At 43.2% G+C, this 19,871-nt stretch overlaps 1 protein-coding gene across 3 annotated transcripts in view; it reads left to right on the top strand.

Moving 5' to 3' along the window:
• The window catches only part of LOC134573056 (oocyte zinc finger protein XlCOF6.1-like), a 31,380-nt gene extending 22,919 nt beyond the window's left edge, over nucleotides 1-8,461 (top strand). For all 3 annotated transcript variants that reach the window (XM_063432476.1, XM_063432485.1, XM_063432466.1), the window contains one exon: nucleotides 7,116-8,461. In XM_063432476.1, coding sequence (XP_063288546.1) covers nucleotides 7,116-8,191 — 1,076 coding nt within the window. In that variant the 3' untranslated portion in view covers nucleotides 8,192-8,461. The remainder of the gene's footprint in view (nucleotides 1-7,115) is intronic.
• Nucleotides 8,462-19,871: the final 11,410 nt, after the last annotated feature.

Raw genomic sequence — 19,871 nt, 5'->3', positions numbered from 1 at the left:
ATCACTATAAACGTGGTTAGATTGCATTGTTAGGCACGCCTCTCAGCTAGGCTAGCTATGACTAGCACAGTGTATTCAATAACCATTATATTCTGTATTTTTTAAAGCACCAAAACCTTAAATATTAGTGTGGTTACCTGCTCACGGAGGTACAATACTCTGTATAATTAATTTTTTGTCCTAAAAAGAGTCATGTTCGTGTGGGGAAAAAATGGATGCATATCACTATTTCTCGTCCTACTACAGCTTCCAGCTGTGTGAGAGAAGCGTTGGCTATCAGGTGGATACAGGGGAAGTGTTGGAGAAGCTGTTGTGCTTTCACTTTCCTGACGCCTGGTATTGTCTCCACTGCCTATTCCTCTGCAGCTTTCCTTCCAGACAGGTATCTGGAACACGGTCTATATTGTGATTATAGCTATTGCTTTTACAAAGGCTATTGCGGCTCTCAAGGCTTGCTCTTTTGATTTATCCCAGGGCCAGAGGGGTCGTGCAGCCAGTAAACGGGTCCAAAGACTTACTGGGATCCCTAAAAATCCACACAGGACACAAGTTCTAAAAAAAAACAAAAAACATACAATACTTTATTTTACTTGGGCCTAGCCCATGTGTTCATTACATCAACCTTCCTGTGACAAACACAATAAAATACAATTAACCAAATCATAGCAGAAAACAAATAGGAACTTATATTAACATAACAAAATATTCATAAAGGGGTGGGGAAGACAATAATAAACACAAAATATCTCTCCTGTCTGCAGAATTTGCAATATGCAAATCTACCTGAATATGCAAGTTAGCAATCCTTACTATTCAGGCAGTGCATACAGCTGTTGCTAAGCCCTTGCAACTAGCAGATGGTGCTGTACTGGCTCCACAGCCAAATCCACCTAGTTTATTGCATGCATTAGCAAGATAGGAGAGCGCACAAACATTTAACACCAATGAATACATTACACTACACACACCCTGCACCCACAATGGTTACAGGGCATCCGTCTTATTGGTCACTGGGAGAATTACCATACAGCGCTCCAACACAATGAATTTCTGTGTAACATGGAAATTCTGCTCACTGAGACAGTATTTTTCAATGATTGTGATTCCTTTCAGGCTGGAGGCATTTCTAAATTGAACAAGCCTCTTTTTGAAAGTGTTTTCTACCATGATAGCAGCCTTATGGTTTGGTAATTGGAGCTTACTGAACCATTTACTATACAGGCGGACCACCCAGAAGTGGAAGCGTGCAGGCAATTTACCTCCCAGGCTGGGAGCCTGCTGTAGGTAAATTGCCCACCGCTAGGGGGCCGCCGTTCGTACATACGGACACGTGGCGGTGGCCATCTTTGTTCATTCGCACGCGGTCAGCGGTGTGTGCAGCCAAATTGAAATCGGCTGTACATTTCAACGAACACTGCTGACCCTTACCTTCTCCTACACTTAGACTCTGCAACTGGAAACTAAGTCCTGTTCGGCAGTTTGAATGTACTGCTATACTGAGCCAATTTCACGAATGGTGCCCCGTTCGTGCATTCGAATGGGACTTAGTCATTTTTTCAGTGTGAAATAGACCGACCGCACAGCCCGTATCTATGGAACTGTTTTGGGCATAAAAATGTGCTTGCGGTTGGTCATAAAGGACTTCCGACTAACTTTTTAATCCCTGGATGGAATTGGCTGAATTTTGGATATGTTTATAATTAAAGTGTCCTGAGTATTAATATGTAACTTATGAAGATTGAATGTATATTTTTAAAGTTACAGTACATGTGTAAAAATTATATTTTTCCTGCCTGTGATAATTACATTAACCCATTGTGTACAGTTATTATATCAGGCAGAGGGGAGGACTTTGTGGGAATGAATGTGAGTGTTTTATTATATTATACTTGTTTGATTGGTTGTTCTTCAAAACCCTGTGGGCGGTACTATGTTTGTAAAATGGGCATAAAAGCAGAGTGTTTGATTAAAACGTCAGATCTTCTTGACCCTCAATACGTAGTCTTGTCTCGTGATTGGAGGGAACAGCTATATTCACACTTGGGATTGCTATGCTCTGCATACTCCCCTGAGCTTGAATCACTTAGCTCTTGTAAGAGCTTGTTCCTGATACGCTCTCCTGGAGGAGAGGTCTTTCCCACACGGTCCTGGAGGACAGAGGCTGATCCAGGGTGGAAGGAAGACGGCGAGACTTCAGTTAAGCTACGGCAGTTGTGGAGTCTGCGGTAGTTGTGGTGTCCAGTGCAGTGCTTGTGGTCCTCAGCGCAGGCTAGAAAGCGTCCATCAACGGAAGGTACTCGGTCGGATAAATAAATAAAATGCAGGCTCTGTTAGATTTTAATTGACCAGTCCCAAACCATCTTCAAAAACACGGGTTATTTTACCTTGTATTAACTGAGCCAGCTTCGTTCCTCTCCATTCTTCATTTCCAATGGTGTGTCCATAAGGAACTGCCGAGGCTCCCACCCTCATCAGAGTGACTTCAGTTTCCGCCATTGAAATAAGTTTATCATTGCATTATTAAGCACTATGATGCACTCTTCCAGCCTGCAAGTCCAGAACAGCTGCCAATGCACACCCTGATTCAATCTAAGCTATTTTTTTTTATTCTTTATTTTTGGTGCATATAAGTACAAGATGACCTGTAATGCCACAACAGCAAAATCAGGCCTTTGCAGGCATGTTAAAGCAACACAGTGTCATGACATAAGATTGAACTGCACATTTTTAGTAATAATAAACACGTTCATAAAAGATAAGCCAGTGAATAAGAAATCAATAATAATGAGTGACACAAGCTAGGTTAACTGGCTATGTGTTTAGTTACATTACTTGAGTGAGTAAACTTAATAAAAACAACAAGTAAATTGCAGGCTAGTCTCGCATGTCTGTCAGAGTACTAATACTGGGTCTGATATTGTGCAATCCATACTGTCAGTGACAGGTTACGATAAACCTTGCTTAAGGATTGGTAAATAAATGACAGTAGGTGACTGTACAGATTGGTGGTGAGCACATACGACAAGGTATCATACCTGTCAATAGGGAATAAACAGAGAGGCAATATGTACGCCTTACTACCTGAGAGCGAGGATGAGAAATAAAAATGAAAACATATTAATACATGCTGGATTTTGGAAATAGTCTAGCTGCCAATGCTAGGGAGGGTGAAACAAGCTTAACAGAGGCATGGTGCTATATAGAAACATAGAATTTGACGGCAGATAAGAACCATTTGGCCCTTCTAGTCTGCCCAATTTTCTAAATACTTTCATTAGTCCCTGGCCTTATCTTATAGTTAGGATAGCCTTATGCCTATCCCATGCATGTTTAAACTCCTTTACTGTGTTAACCTCTACCACTTCAGCTGGAAGGCTATTCCATGCATCCACTACCCTCTCAGTAAAGTAATTCTTCCTGATATGGTAGACATAGAGCAATTAATACCACTGGGTGCTGTATGGTGGAACAGTGCATAACATTGTACAAAACAAATGGAGCAGAGAAAACCATATAGATACAGAGGGCTGTATCTATAGGAGCAAAGTGTGTTTCAGCCGATACCCAGCATGTCATGGACACTGCCCCAGTAATGTTGATGACTCAAGTCTCACATTGCTGTATCCCATTGGCCCCAGGTCTTCAAACAGTTCACGGCATCAAACTCCTGAGTCCCATGGAGGAATATGACCTGGGGCTTGGTCTTGAGGCCCTTAAACTGACAGCTTGTTTACACGCAGTGCAATGGCCTTCTGAGGATGTGAGATGTGCGCAGGGAGCTTTCCCAACCTGTTCCGTCGCCCTGGAAGATAGTGGTCCATAGCGGCATCAAGTCTTCGACGCTTATGCGCATTCTGAGGTTCCCGCCTCTGCTTCTTCACTAGTGGTACTAATTTTAGGCTTTTCCCAGTGGGTCTCAGCACGTGGTCTTTGCTTGGGGGATGAGGCTGGAGATTAGGTACAGTGCCGAGTCTCTCTGCATGACGCTGGATTCTGTACCAGAATTGCTCCCATATTCTTTCAAAGGCTTTATTGAGCCTCTCCTCCTGTGCGGCCCATAATTTGGAAGTTGAAAGGGCTGGTGACTTGCCATCGGCGGCCATGTTGGTACTTTGTGTGCGGGTTATCAGCTCCAAAGGAGTTGTTGAAATCAGCAGAGGTGAGTGGGTCAGCATGCCAGCGGGGACTGGGATAACCCCCTCCGGTCCAAAGGGGGGGTGCGGGATAGAAGCCCGATGGGTAAACTTTGCCCCAGGAATGTGGTCACAGGAGTTTGTAGAAGCAAATATAGTGTGATTGTCCAATGGGAGACAGTGAGTTTTCTGTGAATTGGGCAGATTTAGTAGTTTGTTCTTGGAACTCAGCGAAAACACATCTGACCAGTTCTACAGTCAGGCTCCCCCCCCCCTATAATTTTTTTATGTCTAAACATTTTTTATTGATAGTTTATAATTTTCAGTTGGTTGAACAGACAAGTGAAAATTATTCCTATCAAGAGATATGAAAATAACATGTCGCTAGTTATGAATGATATCAAGCGTCTTGCACATTAATAACCCATGAAATAAGAAACGTGTATGAGTCCACGAATAGCGTTAATTTAGGTAACAGTATGTGGACTTTTGAATATTAGTGACTAGCTATACCTCCCTTGACTGTGACCCCCCACAGCCTGCAATTAAATGGTTTCATTTTCAATCAAATATTAACTTGCTTTAGAAGTTTTTATCGCCTGCTCTGTAAATTGAACTTTAATAGTGTTTGTGTGTTTGTTTTAAACTCTTTATTTTTTATATGCATGGAAGGCACATACTTACTGGTATTGCCACAATGGCAGATACCAGCAGCTCAGGGCAGAACAATGAGTTAACACTGCATAATTTTTGTAATAAACATGCTCATAAAAATCTTTGCACAGGTCATGTACGTAGAAATTTAAACAAAAAATAAAAATAAAATACAAATATAACACAGGTTCAATGCTTCTGTCACACCCGATGCTTATGTACTTCTAACAATCACAATGCTGGTTACATGGGTTATGCTTGTATCAAACTCTATGCTTTTATCAAACGTAATGCTTATTTCAAACGCGATGCTTATATATCAGTCACAATGCTTATATCAAACGCTTTGTATGAGTCACAATGCTGGTTTCAGGGGTTATGCTTGCTCATAGATGGAGGAGTTGTGATCTACATAATGTGAAAACACTAGAGTAAAATTAGGCTTAGTCAGTCAGCTGAAACCAACTCTATGTACCTGTGTAGACTATGCTTTGCTAGTTAGGGGTCAGTTGGCAAAGTGATATCATAGAGGCATCTAAAACAACATAAGTGGGCAGCAGGCCTAAAATAAAATATAAAAACATTGAGTATGCCCTGGAGAACTCTATAGGTATCATGAGAAAACAACCTTATAGTGTGGGAACACCCCGAGATCCCAGCATCAGGCATCTGAGTAGTAATGCACATAGTAGGAATATAGGGCATTTTGCACCCTCAGTGAGGAAAAGGATGTTTCTTTAACCCCTTAAGGACCAAACGTCTGGAATAAAAGGGAATCATGACATGTCACACATGTCATGTGTCCTTAAGGGGTTAAGTCATCCCTACTCAGAGTCTGCAGTACGGAGGCGGACAGCTAGGAAGTCCCCTTTTGGCAGAGAGTTCGCCTCAGCCCGTTCCCTCCAGCCGTTTGGTATCATCCTGCTGCGGTCCGACTGGTAAGTGTTGCAGTGCTACGGGCCAGAACTGAGATGTGGAGCGATGTTGTGCACCATGTGTCAGCTGTCCAGGCATGCCCTAGGGATTGTCTGCTGGGTCTGGTTAACTGTTTCTGTGCCGGCTTGCAGCCTCTCCAACCTCATTGCTGCTTGTGCTCCCAGGGACCACGGTAACTTTTGTTAGGCGTATGCTGATGTGGTGTGTCGCTGTGCTCCCGCCGTTCAGGCTGCTGCAAGCAGGTATGTAGGGCCTGCCTCGGATTCATGGGGATTATGTCTCTCCAGGGGCTGGAGGTGCCAGGGCGTGTTGGCAGTTCCATGGTTGCCGCCATTTTAGATGTGGAGCTGCATTTTGGCGGTACGTTGGGGCCTTGAGATCTCTGTTGCAGTAGGGACGCAGGGTGTGGGCCGGGATCACCCCCTGCCGGCCCAGAGGGGGAGGGGGGGGAACAGGGCCCGGTTCGCTCATCTGAGGGAGTCTGGCTGGGTACCATCGGGCAGGATAGCGGGGCAGCAGCCGTCCGCCTCACTCACCGCCTGAGTAGGCGTCATCCAGAAAGGATGATGTATATCTCTCCGAGGGACTTAAACATTAATAGCAAGCCTCTCCCCGGGTCCAGTGCTTCCTCATGTGTCGGCCCACCGCTTTTGGTCGTCTGGTGGTTTCGGGAGTTCCTTTTTTTTAGGCTTAAAAGTCGGAAAGTTGTAGGAGCTGTTTTTCCCTGCGACCAGCCAGCATGGCGGTCAGGCCCCGCCCCCCCTGTGTGTTTGTTTTATAGAGGGGTACAATGACCTCCAGAAGCACTCCATCAAAAAAATCATTTTGAATTTTTACTGACCTCTGTTGACCTTAGAAAAGTACAACAATTCCTTTTTAAGGTTATTTTATTTTGGATTTACCTTATTCTAATACACAGCTAATACAAATACTGTATTGGTATTACTATATTTATATTGATTTTCTTATATTTCCTTATCTTATTTGTTCTTTGTTGTGAGTACTGAGACCCAGAGTAACAATACCAAGGACAGTGAGAGTTTTCAGCACTCACAATTAGATAATTTCTAATAGGTATTTGCAGACATTAGGAAGGCGGAATGAGTTACTCACAGATAAATATATTCCTCTACAAGCTGGTAATTATTCCCGAAATGTAAATATAGGTAAGTGAGGCTTTATAGACTTAATTTCATTTTGAGATGCAAATGTAAGTGATGGTGTTTAAACACTCACCATGTTTTTTTAAAGTCATTCTTTATCACCTCGTCTGATGCTTCGCAGTCACATATCTGATCTTTCATGAAAATATTATCAGTTTTTTTGAGTATGGTAAACAATAAATCATTTATAGTAACAGATTTTCCATAACTCCCGGTACATTTCTTTCAGATGGTTCCGTGAACAGAAGTTATCCCAATGGACAAGAGAAGAATAGAAATACACTAATCAAGACTATGAATGAATCTTTTAATAAAAAAAACAAGAACTCCAACTCTAAAAAAACAAGGAATCTTTCAGAATCATTTATGCCTATAAATGATATAAACAGAGTAAACAGAAAAACTAAACATTTCCCATGTTCTGAATGGTGGAAATGTTTTACCGGTTCAAAGATTATCACAAAAGAAAAACTTTTCTCGTGTTCTGAATGTGGGAAATGTTTCTCCTGTAACTCATATCTTTTAAAACATCAGAGAACTCACACAGGATTGAAACCCTTCTCATGTTCTGAATGTGGTAAATGTTATAGCCAAAATTCACTTCTTGTTCGACATCAGAGAACACACACAAACGAAAAAACTTTCTCATGTTCTGAATGTGGGAAATCTTTTGTTACTAAATCTGATCTTGTTAGACATTGCAGAATCCATACAGGAGAAAAACCTTTCGCTTGTTCTGAATGTGGGAAATGTTTTAGTGTGATTTCAAACCTTAGTATGCATAAAAGAACTCACACAGGAGAAAAACCCTACTCATGTTCTGAATGTGGGAAATGTTTTATCAGTAGATCACATCTTGTTGCACATATGAGAATTCACACAGGGGAGAAGCCTTTCTCTTGTTCTGAATGTGGGAAATGTTTTGTTACAATGTCCGATCTTGGGAAACATCGGAGAATTCACACAGGAGAGAAACCATTTTCATGTGCTGAATGTGGGAAATGTTTTGTTAGTAAATCAGAGCTTATTACACATAGGAGAACTCACACAGGAGAGAAACCATTCTCGTGTTCTGAATGTGGGAAATGTTTTAGCCAACACTCACATCTTGTTAGCCATCAGAGAACTCACACAGGAGAGAAACCTTTTTCATGTTCTAAATGTGGGAAATGTTTTGGCCGGCATGCACATCTTATTAACCATCAGAGAACTCACACAAAAGAGAAATGTGATGTTATGAATGTGGGAAAGGATGTTGTCAACTCTAAGGTTTCAGAAATCCTCAAAGGATTAATATGGGAATAAACCATTTTGTATTGTGAATGTGAGAAATACTAAAAACTGTAATGCAGATTTTATATTTAGCATCCAGTTTCCACTATAGCAAAACCTCTAACGCTGACACTATTAGGGTTATTCACTAAAGTGAATTTGACATTTTAAGCCAGAGTAGCCAACCTGAAAGCATGGTTAACTTTGAGAATATTTCCACTTTAGATATTTTCACTTTATGTGTGAAAATCATCTTGAATTCTCACGTTAGTAAATAATCCTGTATAAAAATAACTCCAATTATTTATTTTTCAGTAGGTGCCATTTTTTTTAATTTATAATGTATTTCATATTAATTGAAAATGTTATGTTTTGTTTTTCTACTCTTGTAAAATAATCTTGGTAAATAAAATGTGTTCAGCTACCTAATTTTAGCACTTTTTTTTCTCCTTTCATTATTTTATCACTTTCTAGCTTAGTTACAAAATTATTTTTGTTTTCACAATAATAGTTAATGTTATAATTATTGAATCCTTAATACAGATTCTTGATTTGTTTACTACTTATACGCTTGATTGCAATCCTGAATATTTATCATGTAATGGCTGCTGATGGATAATTTAATAATGTTAAACAATTCACAGTGTCTATTCTGATCCTTTTTTACATCACTTTTTCCAGTGTTTCAATAGAAAAGGATCCTACACCTACATCAATCAGTCAAGTTTTAATGGGTTCTAAACATTCATAAGATTGACACATTAACAGAACCACCATAACCTTAATTGAATTTAATAGATTAAAAAAATATATGCATAAAACACTAATTTTCAAAAGCAGATTAAATACTTCTTTGAGATGATCACTTTTGAAAGTAATATTATAAAATATATACAAATTATTCCTGGTTTATCAAGTTCACGGGGCTGGACGGGTTAAGGCCTTGTATGTTAATGTCAGTAATCCATATTACAAATCTCACGTTTTATTAAATTGTAGAATGTCACACGTGTCAGACTAAGGAGACTATTTCTTCCTACCCAGCACGCCAGCTAGACCACCGACTCCAACTACTGCCCCCACATCAGGCGCAAATTAAGACCCTACAAGCCCTTGTTCCTTGAGGTCATGGACGATCACAAAGATCGCCGCAAAGCTAAGGTGTAGGGGGATACCATATCCTGCCACCACCAGAAAGGCATAACTATCTAGGGTCATGATGACAAATTCGCATAACCCACAACCAGGGACTAGTACGCAAGAAAATATTAATGAGACCATGACAGGAATATAGGCCATGATGACATCCAGTCTGTCATCCATCAATAACTTAAACCAAAGAATGGGGAAGTTGGAATCTCCAATACCAGCTACTGTTGTCTACCCAGATATCCATCCTACACAAATCATTGAACAAACTAGTTTTCAGGGTAACGTTGCAGGTACAAAGACTTCACAGGTTCCCACTACACTTTATCACACCAGCACACATGGTCCCACCTAACATTAAGATAGACATATTGGAGGGCAAGGATGTAAATCTCATATTGATAGCGTCACAAGACATAGTGGAAAATAAAACATACAACTATGGTGACCTGTCAGTGGTACTCAAAGCAACAGATCCCAGATTTAAAAAAAAAAAAGTTGTCTATACCAGACTTCGTGCTAGCGTTCGGTTTGTTTAGAGACGTGATATGTTTACATTTTCCCCAATGTAGAGAGGAACTGGACTTGTACATACACAAGTACGGTGGTTTTACTTTTTACGACTACCACAAATCTGTTTCAGCTAAGGCAGTGGCAACCTTTGCGCAGTTCACATGGACACAGAGTTTTTTTGTCGCCACTTTGCCAGGTTAGTACCACCAGCTTCTGTAATTTGCTCTTCAAACTCCCACTCTACCAATTTGTGCTCCAGCGAGTCCAGTTTACCCACTACTAGCTATGCCACCCCAGCACCAGTAAGAACGAACAGAAATGACTTAAAGTTAAGCATGGATGGATGGATAATTGGGAGGGGCTGGGGATGACCCAGCGGTCATGGTCCATGTTGGTACCAATGACAAAGTAAGATGAAGATGGAAGGTCCTAAAGAATAATTTCAGGGAATTAGGTAGCAAACTTAAGAAAAGGACCTCCAAGGTGGTTGTGACGAAGTGCCCTTCGCCACTTGGTCCTGGAGATGCCTGCTTGCCAGCCTCCTCCCCTGTGACTACGACTCTTTGATGTATTTGGCTTTAAAGCCCCTATTCTACCTTCAGACAGACTATTTATGTAGGTTGCTTTATTTCTCTTATGTTTTAGTCACCCTGTACCCATTATAGGTGCAGGGTGTGTGTAATGTAATTGTTTATAGTGTGTGTGTGTACTGTGAAATGTATTGCCTGCTCTCCTGTACTGCTGAGGATTGCTACCAACTAGGTGGATTTGGCTATGGAGCTTGTGTAGTGCCCTCTGTTGGTAGCAACAGTAATATGCACTACCTGAATAGTTACATACATAGTTACATAGTTAGATAGCTGAAAAGAGACTTGCGTCCATCAAGTTCAGCCTTCCTCACACCTGTTTTTTGCTGTTGATCCAAAAGAAAAGAAAAAAACCCAGTTTGAAGCACAATTTTGCAACAAGCTAGGACAAAAAATTCCTTCTTGACCCCAGAATGGCAGTCAGATTTATCCTTGAATCAAGCAGTTATTACCCTACATTGAAAGATTATATCCTTGAATATTCTGTCTTTGCAAGTATGCATCTAGTAGCTGTTTGAACATCTGTATGGACTCTGATAAAACCACTTCTTCAGGCAGAGAATTCCACATCCTGATTGTTCTTACAGTAAAAAAACCTTTCCTTTGCCTTAGACGAAATCTTCTTTCTTCCAGTCTAAACGCATGGCCTCGTGTCCTATGTAAAGTCCGGTTTGTGAATAGATTTCCACACAATGGTTTGTATTGGCCCCGAATATATTTGTATAATGTTATCATATCCCCTCTCAGGCGACGTTTTTCTAAACTAAATAGGTTTAAATTTGTTAACCTTTCTTCATAGCTGATATGTTCCATTCCTTTTATTAATTTTGTAGCCCGCCTCTGCACTTTTTCTAGTGCCATGATATCCTTCTTTAGAACAGGTGCCCAAAATTGCACAGCATATTCAATATGTGGTCTTACCAGTGATTTATAGAGAGGCAAAATGATATTCTCGTCCCGAGAATGAATGCCCTTTTTCATGCATGACAATACCTTACTGGCCTTGGCCACTGCTGATTGACATTGCACATTGTTGCATAGTTTGTTGTCTATAACAATTCCCAAGTCCTTTTCGTGTGTTGTTATCCCTAATTCGCTTCCATTAAGGGTATACGTTGCTTGTGTATTCTTTACGCCGAAGTGCATAACTTTGCATTTTTCAACATTAAATTTCATCTGCCATTTGAGTGCCCAGTCCCCCAGTCTATCTAAATCCTTCTGCAGCAAAGTAATATCTTGCTCACATTGTATTATTTTACAAAGTTTTGTGTCATCTGCAAACACTGAAACATGACTTTCAATGCTGTCTTCAAGATCATTTATAAAAATGTTAAATAGAAGGGGTCCCAGAACAGACCCCTGAGGGACACCACTTGCCACCTCTGTCCAGCTTGAAAATTTACCATTAACGACAACTCTTTGTATTCTGTTTTTAAGCCAATGTTCTAACCAAGAACAAGCATTTTCATCGAGACCGATTTCCTTGAGTTTGAACACTAATCTTTTGTGTGGAACTGTATCAAATGCAAGCCTGGAATAGCAAGACTGGTATTTTGCATATTCGGGTAGATTTGCATATCGCTAATTCTGCATGCAGGAGAGACATTTTGTGTTAATTATGGTCTTCCCCACCCATTTATAAATATGTAATTATGTTATAATAAGTCACTGTATGTTGCCTGCTATCTCTGGATGGAGGACATCAACGAAATTCGACCCTTCTGGTGCGAGGAAATCCTGACCACTAACCAGCGCCAAGCAGAACAACTAGAGCTGCGGATGCCGTTATTGGGAAACCAGCCCTCAGAGGAATGAATAAGCGAACTGGAGACGCTAGTTGAGACTGAGGTGTCGCTGGATGATTCCTATCGGGCCCCGCGGTGACATGCTTACCACCTCTACCCATGGCTGATCGAGTACAAGTGTATTGATGGGGAAGACTACGATGGCCCTGGTTTGTTGTGGGATACTATTGAAACTAGTCTCTGGTTCGGAGACACCGACATTGCTCGCTTCTGGTCCATCTGAGCTGAGCCGGGCAGACAACTAGGACCTTATGGAGATCGATGCCATTCAGCCAGATCTAACTTTTCTTGCCAACCAGGAGTGGGAACTAGAACAGGATTGTTTGCTAAATTTCAACGTATAACGTCTCTGACATGATGGGGCTTATTGACTGTATACCACCGGAAGCATTGAGTTTAGTTCCTCCTCCCCAGCAACCAAGCCTGTTATTAGGGGACCTTGGTACTGTACCACATACGTCCCAACCAGTCCCAGAGATGGAAGACCTTATTGACTTGTCCTGGGAAGACACCCAGCTTACAGGTGGAGATGGGAACGAGGTCTCTCTACCAGCCCTACAGGGATGCTGGGCAGTTGGCCCAGATCCCCAGCGGCAGTATGTATCCCAGGGAGCTGAAGGTGCCGTCCTTCCTCCCCAGCGGCAGTGTGTGTCCTTAGGAGAGGAGACAGTCCAGTGAGTTACAGGGAGACGAAGATGGCGTCCTTCCCCCCCCAGCGGCAGTATGTTTCCCAGGGAGCTGAAGGTGCCGTCCTTCCTCCCCAGCGGCAGTGTGTGTCCTTAGGAGAGGAGATAGTTGGTCCCTCTCCCCAGCAGTTCAGTGAGTCCCAGGGAGCCGAAGGTGCAATCCTTCCTCCCCAGCGGCAGTGTGTGTTACAGGGAGCTGAATGTGTCGTCCTTCCTCCCCAGCGGCAGTGTGTGTCTTTAGGAGAGGAGACAGTTGGTCCCTCTCCCCAGCAGTCCAGTGAGACTCAGGGAGCTGAAGGTACTGTCCTTCCTCCCCAGCGGCAGTGTGTGTCCTTAGGAGAGGAGACAGCTTGTTACCCTCTCTCCCCAGCAGCTGAAAGTATGTATGGGAGAGGAGCTTGTTACCCACTCTCCCCAGTAGCAGCTTAGCCCACCAAGGGGAGACAGTAAGCTCCACAACAGTGCAGATGGGACCGTGGTCTCTGCACATGCACCACCGGGGGTAGGGATAGTCAGTCCTGTCCCGCAGCAGCAGGGCTGTTTAGCATATTCGGGTAGATTTGCATATCGCTAATTCTGCATGCAGGAGAGACATTTTGTGTTAATTATGGTCTTTCCCACCCATTTATAAATATGTATTTATGTTATAATAAGTCACTGTATGTTGCCTGCTATGATTTGACTGTTTGTAGTTTTATAGAAATTTCACAGCAATGTTAATGTATTGACCATATGGGCTAGTCCCAAGTAAAATAAAGTTGTAGACAGTTCTACTTCACCCTCAATTTGGAGTCCTGTCTCTTATTGGGGGAATCTGCTACAAGGGATTGCTATGCTCTGCATATTCCCTTGCTATAATCACTCCTAAGCTCTTTTAAGAGCTTGTTCCTGCTTCGCTCTGAAGGAAGAGAGGTTTGGCCTACGGTGGTTGTGGTGTTGGCTAGAGTACTTCGAATCCTAAAGAAGTGCTAGGAGCATCCATCAACGGAGGTACCCAGTCGGGGTGCCAGGTGATCCGTTACAGATTCCTGCTACTAGAAAAGACCGTTTATTTAAATGCATTCACTTAAAATGAATAAACATGTATTTGGCCATAACCCATTCATATACCGAATCTTTTGTCGAACTACCGACCACCCAGAGCAGGAGTGTGGCACCAATTAACCCTCTTGACCTGTAAAAAACGCAAACACCTGAACATTCTAATGGATTAACAGGGTGGTCGGCGTTTGTCTGTGCGAACCCGTGGCGGCGGCCATTTTGTCTAGTCGAACGCACTCAGCGGTGTTTTGTCGTTGACCGCATGGAACTAATTTCGGCTGCCTTTTCAAATACAAATATACGAACAGAGTGCTATTTCAGGAGCATAATCATACGAACAGGATATATGCACTGATAGCAGACACGAACAGTTCAGTTCGTGCAAATTTTAATTATTGTGAAGGGAAAATAGACCGACCACACATACTGAATCTGTGGAACTGCTTTGGGCAGGGAAATGTGCGGGCGGTCGGTCACATCCACATTTCAGCTTACTCCCGAACCACTGGTCCAATTCGACTCAATTTTGGATATGTTGTTCCCCTGACTATACTGTTTAATAAAATGCAATTCTAAAATGCATTCTGTTAAAATGGGACGCATAGTTTTAAAGTTACAAAAAGTGTGAGAAAATGTATTTCTTAGCTTGGAGGAGATAATTGAGCTGATATAACAAGTAACTCAATTTTATAGCATGACAGGAGGCTTCATATTTGCTTAAGTCTCTCTTTACTAGAACTCCACAGCAGCACATTAACAGAGAGATAAACACCAAAGACAAAAACATAAGGTATCTATATAAGGCTCCTCCTAAGCCACCATTTCCTCTTTCTTTGCTGCTCCGCAGAACAGTACAGGTCAGAGTACCACTGCCTCCTGTTTTTACTTGGGTGGCTGTGTGTTTATTACATATTTATTTGGGCTACTTATTGCTGTGTATTTATTGCAATTCTTCTATTTTCTTCCATTATTTATACAGTTTTTCTGTTTCACAGTTCCCTTCTTTCTACCGTTTTTTTCCACCCCCTTTTCTTCGGGTGTCCGTGTTTTATGTTTCCTCACTATATGTTTTCTCCTGTTCCCTTTATTTTCCGTATGTGTTTTTTCCCTTCTTTGATTTGTTTTCTTTCTTGTGGCTGGTCGCCGGGAAGCGGTCATCCGACCGCCTCCCGTGCCGACCGCCGGGGCCGCGGAGAAAGACTCCTGCGGCCCCACGTGTGGATTCCCGCCCGCCGTTTTTTGCCGCCGAGCGGGACTCATCTCCTGCCTCCCTGTCCTGCTCGCGTCGCCGCTCGCATTGTGCTCTCCAGCGGCCGGCGTGGAGCGGGTACAGGGAGCCTCATGTTCCCAGAGAGCTTCTGCTAGCAAGCGCTTTTTCCCCGCGACCACGTGGTCGGAGCCGGGGCGCACGGCTCTGGGCTGGCCATGCCGCGGGATTTCTCAGCGCTTAAAGGCGCTTATCCCCTTCTGTGGTTCCTGTTGTGCTGGCATAGAGCAAAATATTCAGATGGCTTGCAGGTTGAATAGGTAGTTTATGGATAGGCTTAAAGGCGCTTATCCCCCTGTTTGTCCCTTGATTTGGTCTGCCCAATCCTTTGCCCCATCTCCCGGTTGGGGGTATATATTTCAGTTTTTCTTTTCCATAGGTTTTCTCAGCGCTTAAAGACGCATATCCGCCGGGTTTTCTCAGCGCTTAAAGGCGCATACCCCCCTGTTTTTCCCATGGTTTGGGCTGCCCATTCCTTTGCCCCATCCCCTTGGTGGGGGTATATATCTCATTTTTATTTTTGCTCAGTGGGGGGATAGCTCAGTGGTGACGGTATCAGGTTACCCCACATACCAGCTACTGTTGTCTACCCAGATATCCATCCTACACAAATCATTGAACAAACTAGTTTTCAGGGTAACGTTGCAGGTACAAAGACTTCACAGGTTCCCACTACACTTTATCACACCAGCACACATGGTCCCACCTAACATTAAGATAGACATATTGGAGGGCAAGGATGTAAATCTCATATTGATAGCGTCACAAGACATAGTGGAAAATAAAACATACAACTATGGTGACCTGTCAGTGGTACTCAAAGCAACAGATCCCAGATTTAAAAAAAAAAAAGTTGTCTATACCAGACTTCGTGCTAGCGTTCGGTTTGTTTAGAGACGTGATATGTTTACATTTTCCCCAATGTAGAGAGGAACTGGACTTGTACATACACAAGTACGGTGGTTTTACTTTTTACGACTACCACAAATCTGTTTCAGCTAAGGCAGTGGCAACCTTTGCGCAGTTCACATGGACACAGAGTTTTTTTGTCGCCACTTTGCCAGGTTAGTACCACCAGCTTCTGTAATTTGCTCTTCAAACTCCCACTCTACCAATTTGTGCTCCAGCGAGTCCAGTTTACCCACTACTAGCTATGCCACCCCAGCACCAGTAAGAACGAACAGAAATGACTTAAAGTTAAGCATGGATGGATGGATAATTGGGAGGGGCTGGGGATGACCCAGCGGTCATGGTCCATGTTGGTACCAATGACAAAGTAAGATGAAGATGGAAGGTCCTAAAGAATAATTTCAGGGAATTAGGTAGCAAACTTAAGAAAAGGACCTCCAAGGTGGTTGTGACGAAGTGCCCTTCGCCACTTGGTCCTGGAGATGCCTGCTTGCCAGCCTCCTCCCCTGTGACTACGACTCTTTGATGTATTTGGCTTTAAAGCCCCTATTCTACCTTCAGACAGACTATTTATGTAGGTTGCTTTATTTCTCTTATGTTTTAGTCACCCTGTACCCATTATAGGTGCAGGGTGTGTGTAATGTAATTGTTTATAGTGTGTGTGTGTACTGTGAAATGTATTGCCTGCTCTCCTGTACTGCTGAGGATTGCTACCAACTAGGTGGATTTGGCTATGGAGCTTGTGTAGTGCCCTCTGTTGGTAGCAACAGTAATATGCACTACCTGAATAGCAAGACTGGTATTTTGCATATTCGGGTAGATTTGCATATCGCTAATTCTGCATGCAGGAGAGACATTTTGTGTTAATTATGGTCTTCCCCACCCATTTATAAATATGTAATTATGTTATAATAAGTCACTGTATGTTGCCTGCTATCTCTGGATGGAGGACATCAACGAAATTGGACCCTTCTGGTGCGAGGAAATCCTGACCACTAACCAGCGCCAAGCAGAACAACTAGAGCTGCGGATGCCGTTATTGGGAAACCAGCCCTCAGAGGAATGAATAAGCGAACTGGAGACGCTAGTTGAGACTGAGGTGTCGCTGGATGATTCCTATCGGGCCCCGCGGTGACATGCTTACCACCTCTACCCATGGCTGATCGAGTACAAGTGTATTGATGGGGAAGACTACGATGGCCCTGGTTTGTTGTGGGATACTATTGAAACTAGTCTCTGGTTCGGAGACACCGACATTGCTCGCTTCTGGTCCATCTGAGCTGAGCGGGCAGACAACTAGGACCTTATGGAGATCGATGCCATTCAGCCAGATCTAACTTTTCTTGCCAACCAGGAGTGGGAACTAGAACAGGATTGTTTGCTAAATTTCAACGTATAACGTCTCTGACATGATGGGGCTTATTGACTGTATACCACCGGAAGCATTGAGTTTAGTTCCTCCTCCCCAGCAACCAAGCCTGTTATTAGGGGACCTTGGTACTGTACCACATACGTCCCAACCAGTCCCAGAGATGGAAGACCTTATTGACTTGTCCTGGGAAGACACCCAGCTTACAGGTGGAGATGGGAACGAGGTCTCTCTACCAGCCCTACAGGGATGCTGGGCAGTTGGCCCAGATCCCCAGCGGCAGTATGTATCCCAGGGAGCTGAAGGTGCCGTCCTTCCTCCCCAGCGGCAGTGTGTGTCCTTAGGAGAGGAGACAGTCCAGTGAGTTACAGGGAGACGAAGATGGCGTCCTTCCCCCCCCAGCGGCAGTATGTTTCCCAGGGAGCTGAAGGTGCCGTCCTTCCTCCCCAGCGGCAGTGTGTGTCCTTAGGAGAGGAGATAGTTGGTCCCTCTCCCCAGCAGTTCAGTGAGTCCCAGGGAGCCGAAGGTGCAATCCTTCCTCCCTAGCGGCAGTGTGTGTTACAGGGAGCTGAATGTGTCGTCCTTCCTCCCCAGCGGCAGTGTGTGTCTTTAGGAGAGGAGACAGTTGGTCCCTCTCCCCAGCAGTCCAGTGAGACTCAGGGAGCTGAAGGTACTGTCCTTCCTCCCCAGCAGCAGTGTGTGTCCTTAGGAGAGGAGACAGCTTGTTACCCTCTCTCCCCAGCAGCTGAAAGTATGTATGGGAGAGGAGCTTGTTACCCACTCTCCCCAGTAGCAGCTTAGCCCACCAAGGGGAGACAGTAAGCTCCACAACAGTGCAGATGGGACCGTGGTCTCTGCACATGCACCACCGGGGGTAGGGATAGTCAGTCCTGTCCCGCAGCAGCAGGGCTGTTTAGCATATTCGGGTAGATTTGCATATCGCTAATTCTGCATGCAGGAGAGACATTTTGTGTTAATTATGGTCTTTCCCACCCATTTATAAATATGTATTTATGTTATAATAAGTCACTGTATGTTGCCTGCTATGATTTGACTGTTTGTAGTTTTATAGAAATTTCACAGCAATGTTAATGTATTGACCATATGGGCTAGTCCCAAGTAAAATAAAGTTGTAGACAGTTCTACTTCACCCTCAATTTGGAGTCCTGTCTCTTATTGGGGGAATCTGCTACAAGGGATTGCTATGCTCTGCATATTCCCTTGCTATAATCACTCCTAAGCTCTTTTAAGAGCTTGTTCCTGCTTCGCTCTGAAGGAAGAGAGGTTTGGCCTACGGTGGTTGTGGTGTTGGCTAGAGTACTTCGAATCCTAAAGAAGCGCTAGGAGCATCCATCAACGGAGGTACCCAGTCGGGGTGCCAGGGGATCCGTTACAGATTCCTGCTACTAGAAAAGACCGTTTATTGAAATGCATTCACTTAAAATGAATAAACATGTATTTGGCCATAACCCATTCATATACCGAATCTTTTGTCGAACTACCGACCACCCAGAGCAGGAGTGTGGCACCAATTAACCCTCTTGACCTGTAAAAAACGCAAACACCTGAACATTCTAATGGATTAACAGGGTGGTCGGCGTTTGTCTGTGCGAACCCGTGGCGGCGGCCATTTTGTCTAGTCGAACGCACTCAGCGGTGTTTTGTCGTTGACCGCATGGAACTAATTTCGGCTGCCTTTTCAAATACAAATATACGAACAGAGTGCTATTTCAGGAGCATAATCATACGAACAGGATATATGCACTGATAGCAGACACGAACAGTTCAGTTCGTGCAAATTTTAATTATTGTGAAGGGAAAATAGACCGACCACACATACTGAATCTGTGGAACTGCTTTGGGCAGGGAAATGTGCGGGCGGTCGGTCACATCCACATTTCAGCTTACTCCCGAACCACTGGTCCAATTCGACTCAATTTTGGATATGTTGTTCCCCTGACTATACTGTTTAATAAAATGCAATTCTAAAATGCATTCTGTTAAAATGGGACGCATAGTTTTAAAGTTACAAAAAGTGTGAGAAAATGTATTTCTTAGCTTGGAGGAGATAATTGAGCTGATATAACAAGTAACTCAATTTTATAGCATGACAGGAGGCTTCATATTTGCTTAAGTCTCTCTTTACTAGAACTCCACAGCAGCACATTAACAGAGAGATAAACACCAAAGACAAAAACATAAGGTATCTATATAAGGCTCCTCCTAAGCCACCATTTCCTCTTTCTTTGCTGCTCCGCAGAACAGTACAGGTCAGAGTACCACTGCCTCCTGTTTTTACTTGGGTGGCTGTGTGTTTATTACATATTTATTTGGGCTACTTATTGCTGTGTATTTATTGCAATTCTTCTATTTTCTTCCATTATTTA

This window comes from Pelobates fuscus, chromosome 1, assembly GCF_036172605.1.
Source record: "Pelobates fuscus isolate aPelFus1 chromosome 1, aPelFus1.pri, whole genome shotgun sequence".
In the NCBI taxonomy this organism is placed as follows: domain Eukaryota; kingdom Metazoa; phylum Chordata; class Amphibia; order Anura; family Pelobatidae; genus Pelobates; species Pelobates fuscus.
Note: the sequence above shows the minus strand (reverse complement) of the source record. Positions and strands in the feature narration are given on the sequence as shown.